Source organism: Periplaneta americana, chromosome 1, assembly GCF_040183065.1.
Source record: "Periplaneta americana isolate PAMFEO1 chromosome 1, P.americana_PAMFEO1_priV1, whole genome shotgun sequence".
NCBI classification, from domain to species: Eukaryota; Metazoa; Arthropoda; class Insecta; order Blattodea; family Blattidae; genus Periplaneta; species Periplaneta americana.
Genome location: NC_091117.1, coordinates 103,263,273 through 103,288,694, shown reverse-complemented (window position 1 = coordinate 103,288,694; position 25,422 = coordinate 103,263,273). Strand labels below are relative to the sequence as shown.

The window sequence follows — 25,422 nt, the reverse complement described above, 5'->3', positions numbered from 1 at the left end:
CCTTGTCCAATCCACTGTAGGGGAAGTAACTGGTTAATAACTTGTTGAGCCCTATGTGAAAAGTCAGTCAGACAACCGTCCTGCTAAAGCCACATCATTAATCTAAGCGCAAGGGGAACATCTTGAAGCAACTAGTGTATCTAGGAGGCCGTGATGGAGCTGTAAGTTCGTGTATGTTGTGCTCCATTAAATCTGTGAAATATACTGGCATATTATTTTTAAATGACCTAAATTCTAGTTGTGTACTTTAATTAACTTATGTAATTTATACTGATATATAAATCATCATAAGAAACCAAGATTTTACAGCAAATAATCGAAGTTTAAATCTGTGTTAAAGTGGAGTGCAAACGGTGGAATGAGTGTGTGCGGTAAGTGCTACAACAGAGTAACAAAATCCAAGTTAAGCTGTTCCCAATGCTCTAAGATATTTCATGTAAAGTGTGTAAATTTGACTGAAGAAGATCTAGATCTCGTTAAAGCCAATAATAAAGTGTGGTGCTGCGAAGAGTGTAGTATCGTAATGGCAGTGAACTCTCCTTCTTCAGCTGATCTGTACAGGTTGGTGCTTTCTGTGAAAGAAGAGTTAGCTAACCTAAAAAAATGTAGTCAAGAATCAGAAAAGGACTTGGGTAAGTCACTAGATCTATTGCATGAGAAACTCGACGACAATAGCAAATTAATCAAACAACAGTCGGAAAGTCTGAATGCCTGTCTCATGGAAATTGATAAATTAAAGGGTGAAAATGCATTATTGCGAAATAAATTAGAAGAATCGGAACGTCAGGTTGATGAACTAAGCCAGTATGGGAGAAGAAATACGTTGGAAATATATGGAATGCCAGAAACTGCGAACGAAAACACATGTGAACTTGTTAAAAACATTGGTGGTGCACTGGACATGGAAGTGAAAGATGAAATGATTGATGCATGTCATCGCTTGAAGAAGCCGCCACATCAACCTTCGGGGGGTATTATTGTGAAATTTGTTAGGAGAATTGATAAAGACTTATTCCTCCAAAGAAGAAAAGTGAAGCGTAATCTAAATGTGAGTGATCTTGGTATGACAGGTAATGAATCTATATATGTCAATCAAAGCCTCACTCCTCTTCGTAAATTAATTTTTGCTGAAGCGAGGAAAATAAGACGAGAAAAAAATTATGCCTTTTTATGGGTTGACAATATGGGTAATATCAAATTAAAAAAACATGAAGGTGACAAAACCGTCCATGTACTGAATACTATCGAGTCTGTAAATAAATTAATATAAGATGTCTGTGAGTGAAAATAGTATTTCAGTTTACTATCAAAATGTCAGAGGACTAAGGACGAAATCTAACAACTTTTATATTAATACTCTTGCTAACAATTTTGATATAATAATGCTAACTGAAACATGGTTAACGGAATCTATATATAGTTCTGAGCTGTTCACTGATCACTATAATATTTTTCGTAAAGACAGAAATTATAAAAGAGGAGGAGGAGCCTTAATTGCAATTCGTAATGATTTAGTAGTCACAGAAATAGAAATGAATAACTTAAATTTTGAGGCATTAGCTGTTAAAACTCTAATTTGTAGTAAAATTTATTATTTTGTAAATGTGTATTTTCCTCCCAATTCTAAGTTAGAAAGTTATTTGTTATTTTTGAGTCAATTTCGAATTTTCCTAAAATATGTACCAGTAACATTATAATAACGGGAGATTTTAATTTTCCCAACATAACTGACCACACGTATGATCTCTTGAATGGGGGCTCTGCGAAAGATCTCTTGCAAACTTCTTAGCACTTCATAATTTATTTTCAGTAAATTACATTCAAAATGACTATCTTAAAACTCTAGATCTAATTTTAACTAACATACCTAAATCCTTGGAACTTTCTAGAAACGATATTCCTCTTATTAACGAAGACAAATATCATCCATCCTTAACAATAATGTTATATATAAAAGATCGTATCAAAACATTCAAACATTCTCCTACTACAATTTTGAACTTTAAAAAAGCAAACTTCAGCGCAATCTACACTGACATTAAACAAATAGACTGGGAAGTACTTCATAAACACGATGATATTAATGAAGCTGTCGATTATTTCTATGAAAATTTAAACAGTGTATTTGATAGAAATATTCCAAAGAAAAGAATTAATAGGAAAAAGTCTTATCCATGTTGGTTTACAAAAGATATCATACAAAATTTAAGAAGTAAAGAATACTATAGGAAGAGAATAAAATATTTCCCACATTATGAAGAAAAATATAAAGAATTAAGAAGGGTAACCAAAACTATGATTAATAATGCTTATTTAAATTACGTAGAAATTTCTGAAAGAAATATTGCTAACAATCCTAAGCACTTTTGGAATTTTATTAAAAGTAAACAAATAAAAAATTTCCGTACATCTCATGTCATGACATTGGATAGTAATTCATTAACCAATGATAAAGATATTGCTGATGGTTTTGCGACACATTTTAAATCTGTATACAATAATAACATATAAACTTGTAACGCAATGTCTGATTGTCATTATTTGGATGTTAATAATGCTTATTTAAATTACGTAGAAATTTCTGAAAGAAATATTGCTAACAATCCTAAGCACTTTTGGAATTTTATTAAAAGTAAACAAATAAAAAATTTCCGTACATCTCATGTCATGACATTGGATAGTAATTCATTAACCAATGATAAAGATATTGCTGATGGTTTTGCGACACATTTTAAATCTGTATACAATAATAACATATAAACTTGTAACGCAATGTCTGATTGTCATTATTTGGATGTTTCTCACTCATTGTTCATAAACAATATTAGTCATGAAGAGATTAAATTAGCTATTAAAAAGTTAAAGCCTAAAACATGTAGTGGTCCTGATGGGATACCACCTTTCATTGTAAAAGGTTGTTACGAAGTATTATCATATCCTCTGTATTTATTGTACAATCTTAGTTTGAAAACTGGAAAATTTCCTAAAAAATGGAAAATAAGCAGCGTATGTCCAATTTATAAATCAGGCAACAACACTAAAGTTGAAAATTACAGACCTATTTCGATAATTTCTGCACCTGCTAAAGTTTTTGAACAAATATTGTACACAAGAATTTTTAATCATGTCAAATGTTATTTATCTGAATTCTAACACGGTTTTGTTACGGGTAGATCTACTGTAACAAATTTAACCAACTTTGTGCAGTTTGTATCAAATAGTTTAGACTGTAAATTGCAAGTTGATACTATCTATACTGACATGACTAAAGCATTTGACAAGATTAATCACAATCTTCTCTTGTCTAAATTAAATAATTATGGTTTCTCACAATAAATGTTAAAATTAATGACATCATATTTAATAAATAGACAGCAATATGTTAAATACCATCAATGCGAGTCATATATTTACACTGCTGATTCTGGAGTACCTCAAGGCTCAAATCTTGGCCCAGTATTATTCTTGATTTATATTAATGATTTGCCTAAAGTAATTAAATATTCAAAATGTTTACTTTATGCTGATGATCTAAAAATATTCAAATCAATACAAAATACGTCCGATCTAGAATTACTACAAATTGATATCAACAATATTTATCAATGGCTTTTAAATAATGGGTTAAACTTTAATACAAAAAAATGCTGTTATATGACTTATACAAGGACTACATCTTATTTAAGAGGTAATTATACATTGAACGGTGAACCATTACAACGAATGTATTGTGTAAAAGATCTCGGCGTAACTATTAATTATAATTTTACTTTTCATAATCACATATTTAATATAACAAATAATGCTTTAAAAAATCTGGGTTTTATTATTAGAAATTCAAAAACTTTACAGAACACTTCGACTTTGACACTTCTTTTTAATTGTCATGTTCGCGCTAAATTGGAATATGCCTCTGTAATTTGGTCACCCACTTGCAAATCACATCGTAATCAAATTGAAAAAATTCAAAAACGATTCTCTAGATATCTGTATTTTAGAAGATATCATTGTTCAGCCCTCCATAACAAAATTTCGTACAACAATCTACTTGCTGAATTTAATTTAATGTCTCTTGCCAGTCGTAGATTACTTGCTGAGCAACTTTCATTATATAAAATATTCAACGGTCTACTGGATAATAGCGAAATATTATCACAAATCCAGATTAACGCTAGAACATCACATTTAAGAAATCGTCAATTGTTATATTATAAAAAACCAAACACTTCAGCACATAAAAATTCACCAGTGTTAAAAATGTGTTCAAATTTCTATGAAATATGTAAAACATGGGATCTAGATTTCTGCATTTCTTACATAGAATATTAATATACTGAAGGTTGTTGATTTTATATAATTTTGCTATTTGTTACTCTGTAATTGACCAATTATAACTACATTTTACATTTTTGGCTATGATATCTATATTTAACTATTTTTCATGTATTTTATTTTGTATTTTTCATTTTGTATCTATATCTGTATCTCTTATTTAGGTAGTATCTATTTGTCTGTTCTTTTTTTTTTCTTTCCTTTTCTCATTTTCCATTTTAATTTGTATTTACACTTGTATCTGTTTCATCTCTTTTTTTTTTCATGTTATCTATGTTTTTTTTGTAAACGAATATCTGTACTGTCTATTATAATTGGGGCTTGCCCTGTTATAGGCATAAATAAATAAATAAATAAAATGTTTCGGAGGAAACATGCGTACGTTCTACAATTCAAGTTCTCCTAAAAAAAGTATGGTCCTATGACTCGGTGTCCGAGGAGGTCACACCATGTGTTGAGGCTCCACACGTGCTGGTAATCCACTTCATGTAACCAATGTGGGTTAACTGGAGACTAGTAATGGACATTGTGGAGATTCACCTGACCATTACTTTCGAAAGTTGCCTCATCAGTCCACAGAACTCTGAGCTCGAAATTATGGTCCATGTTTAGAAACCAGTTGCAGACATCAATACAAGTCTGGAAGCCATGTCCCTCAAGTTTCTGATGGAGATGAATATGGTATGGGTGTCTGTGAGAATTCTAAACACTGTACTATGGTGCAATCCTTCTTGTGGAGTCATGAGAATTAACTCTTACCGCAGCAAGGACATTGGTAGCTTTCTTTTCATTCCTTACAGGTCGTCTGATATGCTCACCCTAGTTGTGTTCTGGTTGCACTACGCTGTTTGTACGCACATGTTTTGCAAGATGTTGGAAAATATTGTACGAATAACAGGTGCGCAATGGATATCTCTCTGCATAAACATGTGCTGCTTTCCTACAATTCCGATGGTATTCTCCAAGTATCATCAGCATGTCAAATGCTTCTTCATTTGTGTCTCCCAAAGGGAGACGACATGATATGGACGAATAAACAAAATTCATTGTTGCTATGCAAAATGAAAGACAGTGGAACGTGACTCGGTTCCAAGACCTGCAGTGTTTACAATTATGCTGTACCTACTACCGGTACAGTACGTACATAAACAACATACAGCATTTCTCAGGAGATACCATTTTTGTTGCTTTGTGAGTAAACAATAAAAGTTAGAAAAAAAAATGTTTCAGTAAAAGCTGTTCTTTTTAAAAAAGATTCTCGAAAAGTCAGAGATGTTTTAAGAGAAAAAGAATTTGAAAATTGGTGTACATTGCAACAAAAAGGTAAAGGAGTGATTCTTAACAAAGAGTTACCCCCAGCAAACAGCTGGATAAGAAATCATAAAGGTCTAACCCTCTCAGACTGGATAGACACCTTAAAATGGAAGGCTATGTCGCTCCAGTCCAACCTGTACTGGGTAGAAGTCGGGATGATACCTGCTGTAGGCATTGCCTCAGCGAGACGGAAACTCTTCCCCATATCCTTGGCTTCTGCCTCTATAGTGAGGTTCTTCGCAACATCCGTCACCATGCTGGCCGAGGCACTTAAGGAAGTAGGGTTTACAGTCCATCAAGAGGTGCAGGGACTAGCTACACAAGGAAGTGTTTGACGAATTGATATCATTGCCATTAAGAACAACTTGGCATACATTCTCAATTCTACCATCAGATTTGAGACACATGCAGATCAACTGCATAAGGTGGACAGTGAAAAGAAACGCAGCTATGAACCAACAATCCTATTCTATAAAGATAAATACAGCCTATCCCACATTGATGTAATAGGTCTGATGGTGGAAGCACGAGGTACCATACCCTCCTTCTTTGCCAACAAATGTAAAAACCTAGGCCTAACATACAGCATTGTGAAGGAAATAGCCATTAGTGCCTCAAAGGATCAATTCAGATATTGAGAAATCACTTGTATGGGAGTGATAATGGAAATTTCAAGTTATCTTAACCGATGGCTATTGATTGGTTTAGATATCAATGTCATTAAATCCGTAGCTATTATTTTTCTCGAGGATATGGCATTCAAGTCATTCTTAAATTTCTGATGATACTAATAACCCTTGCATACTACAAATGAGCATATATGCTACTTAGGTGTACATTTTTCTGACGGTTTGTATATTCTATTCCCTAACTGTTCCAAAACTAAACCATTTTACCTTTTAGGTGTGTTTTCCAAATTATATATTACACTGGTCACGGCACCATGTATTTTAGAACCGATAGCGCTAAAACATATATTTCCAATACACAGGAAAATACTAGCCAACCTATTATTCATAATAACAAAACACTAACAGATAGTAGAGATATAGCAAACGCATTTAATAAACACTACTCAAACTCTCACAGATTACATCCCAATACCAAAAAAACTGACAAATTTATCAAAAGAGAATTACATAAAAATAATAAAAACAATATTACTAGCAATATCACAAAACCTGAAATATTTCATCAAAATTTTACTTCCAAAGAATTAACTCTAGCTTTACAAAATTTAAAAACCAAGAAATCTCCTGGCCCCGATAACATTCATTCCGAATTTTTGAAACATCTGGGGTAAAAAGCCAAGTCTGTACTTTTATCCATTTTCAATTTATCATGGAACACCTCAGGTCCTGCAGCTTGGAAAAAAGCAATCATTGTACCAATTCACAAAAAAGGGAAACCTGCTCATGATGTTAATAGTTATCGACCAATAGCACTATTAAGCATGATAGCAAAAACCATGGAGTCCATGATCTCCAACAGATTAACTTGGTATTTAGAATCCCAAAATCTTTTATCACCAGGACAAGCCGACTTTCGACAACCACACTCTACCAATGAACAAGTCATACACCTCGGCCAAGAAATAAAAGACAGTTTTAACAAGAAAGAAGATACCTTGGCAATATTTATTGACTTTCAGCTAGCATATGACTCTGTTTGGAGAAATAAATTATTACTAAAACTCCAGAAATTAGGTATCTCCAGCAATATGTTCAGATGGATATCAGAATTCCTTAGTCAACGATTCATTGCCACTAAATTCAATAACTCACTTTCTACTTACAGACAAACATATCGAGGTCTACCTCAGGGCGCTGTCCTCAGCACAATTTTATTCAATATTTATATAAATGACTTACCCTCCCTATTAGAGGAATCAAACATGAAAACAGCACTATTTGCAGATGATATAGTTTTGTGGACTTCCGGATCTTACAGACATAGAGACAAAATTCAAAATTCTGCTCTTAAAGCTCTAAATCAACTACATGAATGGAATACATCAAATTTGATGACACTCAATTTAAGCAAAAGTAACTATCAAATATTTTCACTTGGTAAAAAAGAAAGAGAATTCAATATCCAATACAATGGCCAACACCTTCCTAGGACTTATGAATCCAAATATCTTGGAGTTATTTTCGATAGTAAGTTAACATGGAGCAACCATTTGAAATACATTTCTGAAAAAGCTCGTAAAAGATTCTCCCTTCTAAAAAGACTAGCAGGAAAGAAATGGGGATGCTCTAGGAATACTTTGAACACTACATACAAAATGTTTATATAGCCAGTGCTGACATACTGCGGAGAAATTTTAATTACTTCACCTTTGATAAACGAAATAGAATATGTTCAAAACCAAGCTCTTAGACTCATTACTGGTGGAATCAAAACAACTCCAATAGATTCTATGAGATTCCTCACTAATATTAACAGCATCAAAATGACAATAGAAGAAAAAGCACTGATTCTATATGAAAAACTTATTAGATTACCAGGAAACAATTGGCATTCATACAGTCCTCTCTGTAGATTGAAAACTCAAAAAAGTTTCATATCCATTGCTCAAGAATTAAAACAGAAAATCAATATCCCGAACTTAAAAGAAAACCTACAAATTAAACCAAACCCTTTAACTCTATTAAATATGGAATATAATCTAAATTTAACAGAAGAAATACTGAAATCAGAAGTAAACACTGAAATACTAAAACAATTGTCTTTAGAGACAATTAATATTAGATACCCTCCACAAAACTGGCTTCATTTATACACTGACGGATCCTTGATCTCCAGAGAACAAGGTGCCGGTGCAGGTGTTACGTGCTGTCTCTTCTCACTTTATAGATCTCTTGGGTATGGAACAACAAGTTTTGATGGAGAAATCATTGCAATAAGTGAAAGTCTCAGGAATCTTCTATGCCACATCAGTAAATTTAAAAATGCAGTTATATTGTCAGACTCCAAAGCAGCTATTCTATCATTAGTCTCTAAACACACACCTTCATCTCAAACAGCAGAAATAACTAAAATGCTCTCTCAATTAACATCACTCAATAAAAGAATTGTATTCCAATGGATACCATCCCATTGTGGAATCCTGGGAAACGAGAATGCGGATGCTTTAGCAAAGAAGGGTAGCACTGCTACTTACAGACATGTTACTAAATCTACGTATTACTCTGTGAAAAGATTTATTAAATCTACATACTTAGACTTCAACAAACAAAATTTGATAACACAATCCCAAGGGAAAATATGGAACTCTCTGGATCAAAATCCACAGTTAATTCCCGATTTACCACGAAAATCGTCTGTAGCTGCATTTAGATTAGCAACAGGCCATGATTGTTTGGCAAAGCACCTGCATAGAATTGGAATATATCAGTCCCCTAACTGTCCGTTGTGCAACTCAAACCAAGAAATGGATTCGGAACACCTCAAAATCTGTGCTTCAGTGGCTGGTCATGATAATATCTTTGAAAAATATTGGAGTGCAAGAGGTCAAATGACTTCATTGTCAAACGCCTGGCATTAGAAAACAACAACAAGAACAACATATTACACTTCGTCAAATCTGGAAACCTTTTCATAAAAGAAGCTTAATTTATTATTATTATTATTATTATTATTATTATTATTATTATTACTATTATTCTTACAATGGTACTTTCAACATCCAGTATATAAAAATTCTTTACTGGCCAAAAGTGTCAAAATCGGCAGTTTTCTCGTAACTTTCACTTTCGCTGCTTGAAATACTCTTAAAATGAGACTTTTCTCCCAAGGATATTCAATGAATTGCAAAACACCGAACATGTCACATTATCGAAACTTGTGATAAGTCAGCTTCACTTGTCCAGTTTTATTCTTCCCTCTGTGATACAATTTAATTATATGTAGTGCTGACAAACCTGTAAATGTAGTTTACAATGTCAAGGAATTGTGCATTGAGCTCCAAATCATCTGGAAACCTTTTTTCTACATACTGCATCAGTTTGACGAGCAATATCGATTTTTCTCTTAATGTTGGAGCTTGATTCATTGCGATGGGGTTCTTATTTTTCATCCAGTCCTCCAACATCTGGAATAAGAAGAGTGTAAACTGTTAATTTCTTCACAATTACCACATAAGCAGTGTTGGCATGTGCAGTAACAATTAATAATAGAGTATTAAATTAATTTAGCCAATGACCAGACTGCTCAACAAATTACTAATGTCACATTGTTCTTAAAATCATTTATTGACTCTTGAGTTCCATTAATTATTGTGTTTCTATCTTCTGCGAATCAATATAATATTATTAACTCAAGATTTGTATAAAGCTAGTCTGTTCAAATTAAGAGCACTGTGAAGTGCCAGTGAATGAAAGTGATTTTCTACACTGGATCTTCCTTACACAGAAAAATTAATACCTATAATGAATTAGTAAAAAAGGATAAAAATTGTTTAATGAATACAATAAAACTTATGTTATAATCTTTTGTACTGGCTAGTTTTAGTAAAGCTGTGCTAGAATTTTTCTGCCACTGACGCAATTGTAGCATAACTGCTAGAAAATTTTAAGTTCATATATTAATCCATTCACTGAAGACCATTTAGAACTCTAAGAGTGGTGTGGTATAATAATGGAAGTGGTGCAAGATATTCCTACAGCCTGGTTAAATTATTTCTTACATGGTTTCCATAATCGACTGGCACATTTCAAGCAGCTGAAGGCTACCAGTTTGAACACAGAATTTAGAAGTTGAGCTAGCTTTGTTTTGTTTTTGTTAAGGAAGGAGTATTTTATTATTTTTAATATTTGATACATTTTTCTGTTTTCTTGATTTAGCAACACTGAATTTGTACAGAAGTATAAAACACAATGGTTGTGGTTTCTATACCTTTTCTTCTTTGACTTATTCAATTATTGATACTTCTTTACGATGAGTACTATAAAGTTTAATACCTTCGTGATGGCCTTCATGATCTTGATGTCTGGACTCTTCTCTATAAGCCCCACAAGAACAGATCCAATGAAAGCTTTTCTCATCTCTGCACCCATTACCACAACTCTGTTCTTAACAAGATCCAAGCTTAGAATCAGAAGTTCACTTGCCACTGTAAAACATAAGTGAAAGCATTAAAGAATATAATACTGTCACCTAAGATATGAAGGAAGTTTATTTTCCATTTGAATTCCAATGGTTGTTCATTCATTTTCTAAGTGCTGGTGATTACCTATAAAATAGATTACACTATCATCTGATAGGGCTGGTGTATAATGACAGGTGTGTATGGGTACAACTGAAGATGAGCGTAACAAAAGTCCATAATTAAATCGGACATGAATGTACTATGCATAAACACAACTGACTAATCTACTAGTATGTGATCCTTACAAATATCGAACAAATTGATAACTCAGTTGTTGAACTCCAAAATCGATCTGATGAATTTCTTTTCCACACTAAATGTCACTATCATAATTCTTTTGGCTTGTGACATACTACCAGAATTCCAGAAAAGCACTGACAAGTTCGTTCACGGGAAGCATTGTCCATTTAGCACTATCCAGGAGGCACAAGTCAAATCAGTTTGAAAACTCAAACCACATTCAAAACAATTGTTAAAACTGAGAAGTACTCAAATATTATCTCTAATGACACAGCAACAACAGTTTTAACTAACCCTCTAGAATATGTTGATATTGAGAGCAGATCGATTTACTGGAACCAGTCAGTAAAAAACAAGACATAGCTCTTGAAATGACGTTTATTGCAATAGCAACAATACATGAAGATATTCAGAGAACAAGTGGCTGAGAAAATTCACTGATGGGTCCTCACCGAATAACAGAAGTGAAGCAGGAGTTGGTGTGTATTGTAGAGATTTCACACAATACATAGCATTAGAAGATAATGCCAACCACTTCGATGGAGAAACAGAGGTGATTAGAACAACATTCTGTAATGTTTTGTACAGACCATACTTAAAAGCTAGGGAGAAAATGATGCAGATCAAGTAATCCCCATGACATTGGACAATGTTGGCAACACTTAATGTCACTAAGGCTGCCAATTTTTCTTCTCCCATGTTGTTCCTCAAAACAGTTTTAGTAAATCTTTTCTGAGGTGAGAAACTTCTTTCAGCATTAGTGATTATCATTGGCGTTTATCTATTCCCTACAAAAACTTGGTGTACTCAGAAAAGCAATCCTCTAGGTTTGTGCTAACAATGAACTGTATTTTTTTTTGCTGTAAAAAAAATTGAAGGTCATCTCGTGCATACAACACTTCTAGTTCTAACTGAAGTTTTACTTTACTGAAGAAAAGATAACTTCTGTAAGGAGCATTTGTGGGAAAGAACTACTGGGTCATTCCATAGTGGCACACATAACATTTTTGAAGTAACTAACTACGATCTCACAGAAAATTTAATTAAATACTTAGTAATTCAAGAAAAAGACATTACTGTCTTTTAACATAAGCATTCATAAATATAAACAAAAATTTTTAATGAAAAGGAATAATTAATAATGTAAAAAATATGAAATATTATATGGTGTGACACAAGAACATTTTCTTGCCATTTGATTTATTACCAAAATGGAAAATGTTCATATTATTGTGCCATATGACATAAATGCATTCAGTTGTTTTCCAAAAAATTAAGACACTTGTGTAGTACATGCAACTGCTAAATCACAAACTTAAAAAAAAAAAAACATAAGTGCCATTAAGAAATAAAATATTGCAAATATGTTGTAACACACGAACATTTCTGTCATGTTGGTTACTAATTGTTTTAAATGCACTATAATGCATCATTTCTTGTGAAAGGCTTCTACATTATGCCTACAGTTCTTATTATACAAAATAACACCAGATTACACTAAAATACACTTCAAATTTAGAATATCCACGGTTGTTTACAACCAAATGTGGTGACATTTCTTGTGTAATGTAATATGACGAATATACCAATATGTCAGCCATTTGTACTACTTCCCTTCCTTGAACATCACAGATACTTTTAATTCTTCGCCACCACAAGCTTTTGTAACTCCCCCTGTATATTTGATGTCTTTTTTTACTTGGTCATTTAACGACACTGTATCAACGACAAGGTTATTTAGTGTTAATGTGATTGGTGATAGCAAAATGGTATCTGGCGAGACGAGGCTGAGGATTCACCATAGATTGCCCGACATTCGCCTTATGGTTGGAGAAAACCACGGAAAAAAACCCAACCAAGTAATCAGTCCAACTTAAATTCTTGAAAATACTATCAAAATACGTTCAAAATGTATAGATATTTATGGTATCAATAGAACAACTAATATAGATCTAAAAAAGGCCTATCTTTTAGAATTGCTATATGATACCTAGGGTAAGTTAATTAATGTTATTAAATAAAACGATTTTAAATTAATATCAGAAATTTAGTACCATTTACCTAATGTACAAATAATTACACCAATTTATTTCTACATAAGACTATTATGGTGGCTACCTACTTACAACAAAAATGTACTATATAAGCTTGTTTTTATAGGAAATAAATTAACATAATCAAATTTTTTTAAGTTTTTAATTCAAGAAATTAAAAAAAACTAATAAATATTTTATACGAACTTTAGGCATAAATTAAATGTTTTATACTAATTTTAGGCCTAAACACTATATTTTTACAACTGTTTAAACAACAGGTGTGAACCTCACAAGTAATACCAAGAAGGCATCACTTATGAGGCAACTAGGATGGGAGATAATGGGGTAGCGTGGCCAGTTCCTTTCCCCTTTACAACAGTTATGGAACACACATTTTCAAGAGTGTTTAACCTATAGTATATGTACATTGAAGGAAAAAAAAAAAAAAAATCTCTCTCTCTCTCTCTTTTTCTCTCTCTCTCTCTCATCTAAATCAACAATAAGTATTTGAAATTCCATTACTAATTACGTTTAGGCGTAAAGACTTCCAATAACAACAAAAATTGTAACTGGATTTTAGGACAAACTATAGTGACACACGAACATAACATTTTTGTTCGTGTGTCACAGTCATTGTGTTACTTGTGTTACACGTTTTTCTTGTAGGATTTGTACATAAATCAAAATGTTGTCCATATAAGAAGTTAATTGTTATGTGATGTGTCTCACTTTTACATTTATGAAACATTAAAAAATGAAATGCTTTTGAAAAAATATAAAGAACTGTCCATTTGAGCATGACACATGAACTCTCAACCTTTCTTTGTAATAATTGTAATCTAGCACGAAATAATCATTGCATTACAGTTTCTATTATTATTAACTGAATTTAACATACAGAAGTAATGATTTCTTTGTCTTAAATGTGCATTCAAATATGTGATTTCTAATAGATAATTTCGCGCTCTTAAACCATAGACTTCTTTGTGCTTTTTCTCCCATATACATGTTGTTACACAATCAGTGTTGTCATATTCAAAAAATTCAGATCATAATGTAAAAAATGACATATAACAAGCAGAGATTCGTGAGATTTTTATTTTTAGTGAAAATGTCGCATTTTCATAGAATGGCCCTACTGCAACTTTTTAACTTTCCTTGATTAAGAAGATTTTCAGTAGCAAAATGCTTATTATAAATTAATCTAAGTAAGTTTTATGATGAAGGTAAGAAACATTTTTTTAACAAATATAAATAAACTGACTGGCAAAGTTGCTCAAGATGCATATCTGCTCTTTACTACTTCCGAGAAGAAGATTAACAGGTCACGACCAAGGACTGATCAGGATTCAAAACGTCAATTTCAATTTGTTCATGAAATACAAATCATTATTATTTACACATCATTTCTTTTACTCTCTTTTCTTTTTACAGTTTAAAGCTCATAATGAGTTCTCTAATATTCTAACCTCCTTGTGCTTTCAGATTGTAATTTGAAGGAAAAAAAAAAAACATGTGACCTGTTGTGAACGGTTTGTAAGTTTGAACAAATAAATATGTATATCAGGTAATTTCCTTACTGTGTACAACGTTATGGATCAATAGTGAAGCTGCACTATTGAAGTTCAAGTTTGAATGTCATGTAAATGTATATTCTTCTCCTGAGAAATACTTTGTTCATGCTTACTTAAAAGATGAAATCCGAGACTGAGTCAAAAAACTATTAAATCATATAAGATAGATCGTCATTGTTATTAAAGTAATTTCAACTATCCACTTGGAAGACCTAAGTTATCTGTAGTTTCTGCGAAGAGTTTTGCATCAAAATAAGGACAGAATAAATTAACAACTTTTTATAAGATACTGTGTTAAACTATTTAAACTTAAGAGGTACTATACTTTTGTGTCTAGTTTACTTACTTACTTACTGGCTTTTAAGGAACCTGGAGGTTCATTGCTGCCCTCACATAAGCCCGCCATTGGTCCCTATCCTGAGCAAGATTAATCCAGTCCCTACCATCATATCCCACCTCCCTCAAATCCATTTTAATATTATCTTCCCATCTACGTCTCGGCCTTCCCAAAGGTCTTTTCCCCTCTGGCCTCCCAACTAACACTCTATATGCATTTCTGGATTCGCCCATACGTGCTACATGCCCAGCCCATCTCAAACGTCTGGTTTAACAAAATATATTATTAAACGTTGTTTATCCAAATGAGTGCAAGAGGAAATTGACGAACAATGGGATAGTTTTCTTGGGTCATTCTCATTTTCAATGAAATATAAATTGCAAGCATCATCTCGCCATACTTCTGACTGATGTTCTGGCTGATAAGTACATCTATTATAAGGCAGTACATCTCATTTGATGATATATGTCAGAGGAAGAACAATTGTTTGTATACATCTGAAGTCTGATTAGTGAAATATGTTACTAGTCAGCAATGCAAGCAATAGAGAGGGAAAGAAACTGATCACCCTACCCCAATATCTTCTGGCTTAGTTGCCTCATGAATAATGCCTTATTGATGTCACTTATGAGGTTCAAAACTGTCTTTGGACAACTGACTAAACAAAAACATCTCGCCACTGCAACAGTAGTGTGAAACTACTGCAGTGTACCATCCTCCCAGGAGACTCATTCCACGGGATCAATAAGTGAACATTCTACGAAATCATCACAGGAACCTTGGAGCAATGCTGAATACTTGGATGTGTCATTGCATAAGGAAGCCATCTATTAACTAACTAACTTAAGTCAGATCATTCAAATTTGTTTAATCAAATGAAATTAAACACCTGAATCTGTTATAGTATATTTTTACCTGGACTGGTCTCATGAGGAGGTGTGGGTGTTATGTGTTCCCGAGCCATTCTCTGTAGAACCCTCATAAACGGTGTGATGAGACGATCAATGTAGCTTGGATTGTTGACACAAGCAGCCTTCAGCATCATCAGTGTGCCAAACAATGTAGATGGACTAGCACCTGGACTCTTTTCGAAGTTTGCCAGTCCCTCAAATACCACCTGCACAAAATTACAATAGCAATATCGAATATGATAGATATATTATATATATGTTAAGTACTTCTGAAACAAAATATGAGAAAAAAGAAAATTATTCTATTCTCCTTATGAAGCTGCATCCTGATTAAACACAAACATGGTTTACACATAATATGAATTAATCTTTTTTTATGCATAACGAAAAGATAAATAAAAATTAAATAACATCTGAAAGAAGGTTCAAATAACATTAAAATATGAAAAATAGAAAAATGTCCTCAAACACACAGACATATAACGATTTCCTCTCCTTCCCATACCCTATCCCCTCTACTCCCACTTTCCTCATCACCAAAAGATTTATAAAGTTTCAGTGATACAAAATTAAAAAGCAAAAGAGAATAAAATAATATGTGAGAGAAATACAACCTTCTCTGCGTACACACGTCAATTAAAATACAATACCAAATCAAATATCAAAGTAGACAAAGTAAAATTTAAAATTCAATCAGAACAACAATGCTTTTAAATGACTTAGAAAAATGTAAAAATAATTAATAATTACAATGTTCAAAAACTCAACAGAAGAAACAAACACTAACAGATATGAAAAGGGCTATTACTTAGGTTCCACTTAATGTTATGAATTAATTACTGTCAAGTAATTTTTACTACAATATTTTAAATGATTCAAAGTAGTTATTTTAAATATCATAGTGGTAGAATTCTTAACCCTTCAAGTTGAAAGTTGGGCATGAGATTCACAACTTCACCTGTAAAAATAACTATGAAATTTTAACAAAAAATAATAAATAAATAAAATATTGTATTTATGAATTCAGTGTTGGATTTGAATATAGGCCTACTATATTAATAAAGTGACCATTTGTCCCGTATTTTATGGGACAGTTCCATATTTAAGAGCCTTGTCCCCTTTTCTTTATGGGTCCGAAAAAAACACATAATTGTTCCGTATTTTACTTTGCATCTCGTAAATGTCCCGTATTTTAGGAACCATGGAATGGCTATTGAAAATTCTATATATCATCGTATTTTACAATATTTATTTCAGTTTATATTACATTAAAAATACATGAATTACATATTTTTGGTTATAGGTTATAATCTTAGATGGACAGCCCTGAGATTGGAATTAGCCATTGAAATTAGGTAATACTGTTTGGCTACTTTATGAACTACTTGGGTGGCTATGGACACAGAGTTCGAACTGTCAACCTCTAACATTTGAAAGTGGAATCATACACCAACCTCACGCATGCACACAAAAAAACAGGTCGGGAAATCTCACTGAGTCTCCATTCTTAATATTCTCTATTCGCTGCTTAACCTTCAGTCTACTTGAAGATCTCAATTCATGATGTGGAGTATAAATTATTTATTTAATCATATTGTTGATGTTGATTGTTAATAGTCAGGGGCGAAGCTGAAGGGTAATCTGTGAGCCTTAGAATACCCATTGGATTTTCAAGAAATAAGCGCATTTACATTTTCCTGTTTTCATTGGTATACAGTAGGTAAATGAAATCTCTCTAGTATTACACTCTCCAGTTATGGAAGGATTGACGCCAGCTCCTCGGCGCGGAACCAGCGCACAACTACATTGTGGCTACTCACTGAGTGATACTGTTTCAAACCAGGCTCGCTACAGCAGATAGAGAAAGCATATGCGCATGCACCAACCGGAGTGCTTGCAAACGTCACTAATGCTAGACAGCTCTGTGAAGAGCCTAGACTCTGAATGTGTTGCCGACCTGGATGGCTCAAGCGGTAGGGGCACGATGTCTCTATTGCTTCGTCCGAAAGGTTGTGGGTTCGAGTCCCGCCTTGGGCATGGGTGTTGTGTACGTACTAGTTTAAGAAAGCTGAAAAACAGAAAACAGAAAAAGAGAAAAGAAAAAGTTAATAGAAAGGGTCACGAAAAAAAAAAAAAGCGTGTCATTCAGTGTTACCAACCTCAATACTAGCGAATCTGCTAAAAACGTCCCGAAATTCAGGAAATGAAGCCACACACATTCAGAAACAGAATCCATGACCTATGCTATAGTTATAATCAGGGAACGGATTTATATGGACTAAAAATATATGAAATATGTAAATATATATGTAGTTATTTTTACCAAAATATGGAATTAAATATGGATTTTTACCAAAATATGGAATTAAATATGGACTTAAAATTATAAAAAAATGACTATGTACGTTAAATATTGGTACATTTTAATCAAACTAAACAAAAAATATAATGGACGTACCTTATCTTCCAATGTAGTTTCAACAAAACACAATTTTTATTGTCTGTTACCATAACAATAGGTTACAAACATTTCTTTCAAGTGCTGAAAAGTGAATCTTCTTCTATTGTCTCTGAGGATAGATTTATACTGACTAAAAGAGCGTTCGACGTCACAAGAAGTAACTGGTACATAATTCAATTTCACAATGTCTGCTGGGGATAAGTCCAAGTTAATCTTAACTGTTGATTCACCACTCATCACAGCAACAACCTTTTGTAGTTCTTCATATCCAGGGTTTTTTGAAAGTACAGTGTCCACCTTAGCTCTTACTGCATCTGCAACTTTACCTCTACCACGATTCAGTTGTTCCACAGTACTATTTATAATTTCAAAACTTTCAGATAGTGAAAGGTGCCTATTTTGGAGACTTTTGAGCGTTTTTATGATGCATGAAAATGTATGCTGAATGTGAGCTAAGTCATTCTTCACACTTATGTCACAGGTAACTGTTTTCGCAGTATCAATTGAGACTGCATCTTCAGAGTCCAATGCAAGGAGAACATTGTTAATAGAGTCTATATGTTCGGCATAATATTCAACTGCTTCTAGCCATGTACCCCATCTAGTTAAAATTGGCTTTGGTGGCAATGGAATTTCAGGGTACATTTCTTTCAACACGTTAACTCTACTGGGAGCTTTGAGAAATACTTTTTTCACTGATGAAATCAACAAATCTACTTTAGGGAAATTGTCTCTGACCACTTCTGCCACACGATGAAATGCATGCGCCACACAAGTAAAATGAGTCAATTTAGGATATACAACAGATAATGCTTGTCCAGCTTTGACCATATAAGGGGCAGCATCGCTAATAAAGAATAACACATTATCGTACATAATACCCTTTGGCCACAGGATACCCATAGCTTCGTTGAACAGTTTAACTATAGTTTTGTTATTGCACTTTTCTAGAACATCACAATGTAAAAGAATTCGTTCAGAATATTGTTCACTTAACAAACCGATAACTACATTACCAACAAGTCTACCTTCTTTGTCGGGAGTCTCATCAATGGAAACCCAAATTGAACTATCTTTAATTTCATCTCTTATCTTCTGTATTGTCTCATCGTAGATGGATGGAGCATACGTCTTCCTAAGTGTTGACTCATCCGGGATTGTATGTTGAGTATATTTTTCAAGGAATTCCCTGAAGACCTTATTCTTTAGTTTGTAGAGAGGAATATCAGCAGAGATGAGAGAACGGCACAGGTCGATGTTAAACTCAGATCTTACATTCGATGTTGTTGGTTGTGTTAAAAACAATTGTCTCTGCTTGGAATTTAGTTGTTTGTTGGCCTGATGTTTACTAGTTGTAATGTGTTGTTGCACCAGGAACTTTTGTGTAGATGATACTGCACACTGACACAAATTACAAAATAATATTTTATTGTCAGTTGATAAACCATCTTCTTTAAATTCTGAAATGTAACTTGTTAGTTTTGATTTTAAATTGACTGAATGACGTACTTTTGGCATATTTACCGTCTTTATAGTATGATTTACAAAACTGAACCTATGTGTACTCTGACTGGCATTTAACTGTTGAGCTGCACAACTGAAGTCTGTTAAAAATTTTAAATTAAATTAATACAGTTTTGTAACTTACTTTCCCATTGTTGATAGGACTGCTAATTTTCAAATAACTCTGATGTTAAAGGGATTACTGAACATGTGTTTAAATCTCTATTGTTGAAATGTATTTTTAAAAGTTAATGGAATTTTGTTTTGTTTTATTGTTAAACCTAATATAATATGGACTGTTTTATATGAAATATGGAAAATATATGGAAATTAACGAAAATATGTACTAAACTCTAAAATATGGAAAATAAAAGTAGGATTTTTCAACCCTACACATTGTGAAACATAAAGATAATGCAAAATATAAATTATATTAGCTTTATAAGTAAATATGTATTTACATATAAATCCTTTCCCTGGTTATAATGTTGGAAGGCGGATGTGTTGGATGTCATTCATTAGTTTAGGGCCAGTTCATTTTTGTTGCATAGTCGACTCTCAATAAAGACACTGTCAGGTGTCAGTGAATTCACGAATCCAGGAATTGACTGTTAAACAATAGGTGCAATTCACATAACAGGAAAAGAAAACTGAAAATAATAAAGTTTTCCTTGCCATAAATAATGGCCGCAGTGTTCAGAATTCAGTCCTACCTTAAATTTTCTGTTATGTTTTCGTAATTTTTTTGAGGAAGCGAGAAACTTCTTATGGCTATTAGAGTGTGAGAAAATAAAATTTGATAGAAGAACGTGTTTACACATAAAACTGAGTATTCACAAATTGTCATTCGATCGAATCTCATTTGGCTACACTTTGCCATTTGACTACGACCATTCTGCTAAAAGCTACATTTAGCCGAATTCGGCCATGGTTGGCAACGCTGCAATCTGTCAGTGTGTGAAAAATTATGGTATTAAAAAAAGTATTGCAGATCTTTTTGGCCTCTGAAATTTTAAATGTTAAGCAAAGAAGCGAGTCACTATCCAACTTGTATGTCTCCCAACCAGCTGTAGCCCTCTATAGATACCATCCTGCCAAACACCGTGACAGTAGAAGTACACTCAGAACTCGTGTAAATAGACCTATAACGTCGATAAGTTAAGAAAACCAAATCTAATAAAACGTTACAGACTGTACGTTTATTGTTATTGTTAGAAAATTTTGCCAATACACTATCACTACTGCTTTCATTGTAATTTGTTATTATTATGATCTCCATCCTATCTATCCTCTTATCATTGTGACTTCTATGTATATAGTTACCTTCCCCGTACAAAATTAAATTATGGTTTATTTAACGATGCTCGCAACTGTGGAAAATATTATTTGTTTACATTAACCACTTATACATTGTGTTGCAAATAAAGATATCAGCATTTGCAATCATGAAGTAAAACTTGCTGTAACAAATGTAAAATCTCTTAGAAATCAGGAAACTGTTGAGGAGTGCATCAAAGATGCCAAGGCACTCAGGCAGGATCAGGATAATTTATGATACTACAAGTCCTAGCTTTTGAAATAATTGATATCATAGTGATACAGATGGAATCGAGATTTGAAGATCTTAAAAACTTTAATTTTGTTGAATTACTCGATGAAAAACAGTTCCCTGCTTATATATCAGTGTTTCCGTCACGTAAGTTGAGTGCATTAGTAAAAAAAGTATCCATACTTTGACAGTGAACACCTTCAAAATGAACTAACGAACGTTTATTCTGACCAAACAAAGCATTTGCCTGCAGGTTTGTTGCTGAAATATTTTTTGAACAATGGCCTGTCTATCAAGAAACAGTGCAGCTCATAAGATTGATTCTCAACTTCCCTGTATGTACTGCGTCGAGTGAACGAAGTATGAGTGCACTGAAGAGAGTTATGACATTTTTAAGGAACTCCATGTCAAATTCTAGACTGAGCAATTTGAGTACTCTGGCTATTGAGAAGGGTTTGTTAAACAGTCTTTCCAGGGACGACATCTTCAAAGAACGCATCATTGACATCTTTGCAGAGCAAAAAACACGCAGACTGGAATTTATCTTCAAAAAAATATAAGGTATGAACTTCAGAATACCCAGTTGCATGAACGTAGCTTCGCCCTGTTAATAGTAGTTTTGTGATAAAAATGCCGAAGAGGAAAAGCATATTTAATCACGAAATCACGACTTAGAAAAATAAATCTTAAAAAGAAATCAGAAAGTGATATTTATTGTACCAAGTGTTGTTCTAAATTTAGTATTGCTCATGGAAGAGTGACATTGTTCAACATGTAAAAACAGTTAAATACAAGGAAGCAGATATGGCAGCATCTAGTTCTAGTAATAATCAAATAACTTCATTTTTTCACAAAAAGGTTTTCAATAGTAGTCAACGTAATTTAGCAGCTACACAAGGCACTTTTACATATCATACCTTGCAACACTACAATTCTTTTTGATCTACTGATTGCACTTCTAAATTAGTTAAGAAGTGTTTTGAACAACAAGTTCAGTTTATTTACACTTCCGAACAAATGAAAATGTGCTTTGTCTGACATTAACAGAACAATATTGTTGGACAGGATTTCAAGAAACTGTCTAGCAAATCTCAGATGATTTCCCATATCACAATCTTTAAGTTCATCGACCATTACCATTTTGTATGGATGAAAGTTAAGATCCTGTTGCAAAATTCTCCTAAGGCTGCGATTACTTAATTGCAAAGCTGCTGCATCTTTTCTCGCCAAATGTTGTGGGCTCCTTACGAATGTTTGACGCACAATTGCAATGTTTTGTGGATCTTGGTCGCCCTGGTGGTTTCTATTTTAGTGCTGAAGCTGTATTCCGAAAAGACGCAATCCACAATTTTACGGTCTTGCGGCTAGAAACACATCCTTGACGTGAAATCTGAAAGTGTGTTGCGGAACTGAACTGAAGGATAAAATGGCATAAAATAAGGAATAAATTTAAATTACTGTTTGATATTGTACTTCAATATTTTCCATTTTATGTGCAGTTGAAAATGGGGAGATATTTCTGCCTCACCTTGTATATTTGTTCCGCACTAACATTACCCTCAGACACAATTTTCTGGAACTGATTAATAAACTGAACTGCGGACACTTCGTTGGCACTTCATTGTTCACCAGACATGTCTAGTTTTCAGATTTCATGTCTCTCTTTGAATCTGTTAAGCCACCCAATAGAAAATCCACACTCACTTTGCAGTTTCATTTTCTGGTGCAATTCCTTGGCTTTTTCTTGTAGAATCAGCCCAGAAATGCACATTCTCTCAGATATTTTAATTGCGAATCATTTGTATAGAACATGATCTATTTATTCACAGTGGGACTGATGTACAGTTTTCCGATTTTCCGCAACTTTCGTAGATTGAATGTTACTTATGAATCGCCGAAGTTGACTGTCTTATTTCTTTTTAGCATATGAAGTTGAACTTCCAATTTTAAATTCGTCCATTAATTTGAATCTACTAACTCATCTATCCATTTTCTCGAATAATTCAAGCTTTTGCTTCAGTGTGAGGACGTTCTCACGCACTGTAGGAACAGAGAATGTCGCACTTTCCTATTTAGACTCATCCAACACCCCCTCGAAACAGGCAAATTCAAGTGATAAATTTAAAGATATAGACTCTATGCATTGTTTGAAGAATAAAGCGGCAACTTACTGCCACTACCTGACCTACCCCAGGGACATAACGGGTTTTCTGTCTATGTTTTCACGCATGAACAATGTAAAGAGTAATCACAATATGCGGCATGTGCAATCCACAAAAACCACTCACATCTTTGTCCCACTCTTCTCTTTTTTTTTTTTTGGCCTAGCCAAAAGTGCCGTTGTTTTGGTATTGTTGGTTACGAGGGATTTTATTGTATATGGGTCATTCTCATGAAACCTGTCACTTTTGGAACCCAAAAATGGCAACAACTGAAATTGTAAGGAGATTAATTTTTTGCTAGGTATTGGTTAAAGGTGTGAAAGATAAGTCAGGTGTGTTAGTGGCCAACTCTAAATCTTCGTGTGCTACGAGAAATAAAACAAAATCAATTTTCAGATTCCACGGTGTCCACAGCATCTCCACGGTGTCTACAGTTTTAATCCGTGGGTTATTCCTATGGCTCGGTAAAGACAATTTGATTTACACACCGACTTGAAATCAATAGTGAAAATAAATAAGTCACAAATTTAATTATTCATAATAATATTAATTGATTGTTATTAGATATAATGCGATTGAGCCATGTTACAAAATGAAATAAGTATTTATGTTCGCTTGCAAACATATTTAATTAATAATGTGAAGTATCACTAACAGTTATAAACGCATTAATTTATGTTTATAAATAATAATACCATAGTGGATTACACTTTTTTTACTTGGTTATTTAACGACGCTATATCAACTACTTGGTTATTTGGCGTCGATGGAATTGGTGATAGCGAGATGGTATTTGGCTGGATGAGACCAGGGATTCGCCATAGATTATCTGACAGTGACCTTATGGTTGACGAAACCTCGAAAAAAAAAACCCAACCAGGTAATCAGTCCAAGCGGGAATCGAACCCAAGCCCGAGCGAAACTCCGGATCGACTGGCAAGCGCCTCAGCCGATTGAGCTACGCCGGTGACTGATTTCACTTATTTAATGAAGATATTTAAATAGATATAAGAAATGATTTACGGTTATAGTAATAACAATAATGATAAATATTTTACCTTTAATTATGATTCTTTTATAAGTACATACACACTTGTGCCCTACAAAAAAATAAGAACCACTTCTGTAGAAGACACAAACCAACTTCTTTACACAAAAGAAAATTTTCAATGACTCATACCACATTGAAATTTACATATATAACTCAATTAATTGAAAATTAACAAATTTTTATTTTCTTTACACCACTATACTGATGCGTCTTTATTGTATCACGGGATGCTTGTACTCCAAACTGTGGCTACTCTTGTGTCTGTACGAATTATTTTGGCGAACAGCTGTGCGAGAAACTACTCTCTTACAGTGCTGCAGCATTTTATAAGTCTTAATTATTTTGCGACTTATGATGCGTCTTACCAATTGTTTACTTTTATATTCTACAGAAGAAAATGATTTTAATTGTTGTTCTAGCAACTCTCCAAGGATCAGCTTCTTCTTTGTGTCAGAAGGAACTGGACGCCCCTCTTAGCAAAGTACGAACTGTAGTGCTTGAGGAAGATTGGTTTGCTTTTTTCTTCTCTGTGATACGAGATGGAGTATAGCACAGGCCTATTTCATTTTTTTTACACGTGAAAAAGCTTTTCCGATTTATTTTTCTGTTAAACGTTTAAGCTTAATGTTTCGGCTTTTAGTTTTTGAATAACTTCACTACCGGTACCTTTTATTAGCAGGAGAGCTTTTTGTATCCTTTCCCAAATTACTATGATTACGTTGTTGAATATATTTGTTCTTAATTTTCGTGCAATATTCTCTCATCCATTCTCTTCATTTTTCCTTCGCTTTCTTAATTCT

At 33.4% G+C, this 25,422-nt stretch overlaps 1 protein-coding gene across 6 annotated transcripts in view; it reads right to left on the bottom strand.

Annotated features, from left to right (window-relative positions):
• Nipped-A (Transcription-associated protein Nipped-A) overlaps nucleotides 1-25,422 on the bottom strand; it is a 494,348-nt gene that overhangs the window by 128,805 nt on the left and 340,121 nt on the right. For all 6 annotated transcript variants that reach the window (XM_069825168.1, XM_069825181.1, XM_069825178.1 and 3 more), the window contains exons 39-41: nucleotides 15,901-16,102; nucleotides 10,611-10,762; nucleotides 9,573-9,742 (exon numbers count right to left, since the gene is read on the bottom strand). In XM_069825168.1, coding sequence (XP_069681269.1) covers nucleotides 9,573-9,742; nucleotides 10,611-10,762; nucleotides 15,901-16,102 — 524 coding nt within the window. The remainder of the gene's footprint in view (nucleotides 1-9,572; nucleotides 9,743-10,610; nucleotides 10,763-15,900; nucleotides 16,103-25,422) is intronic.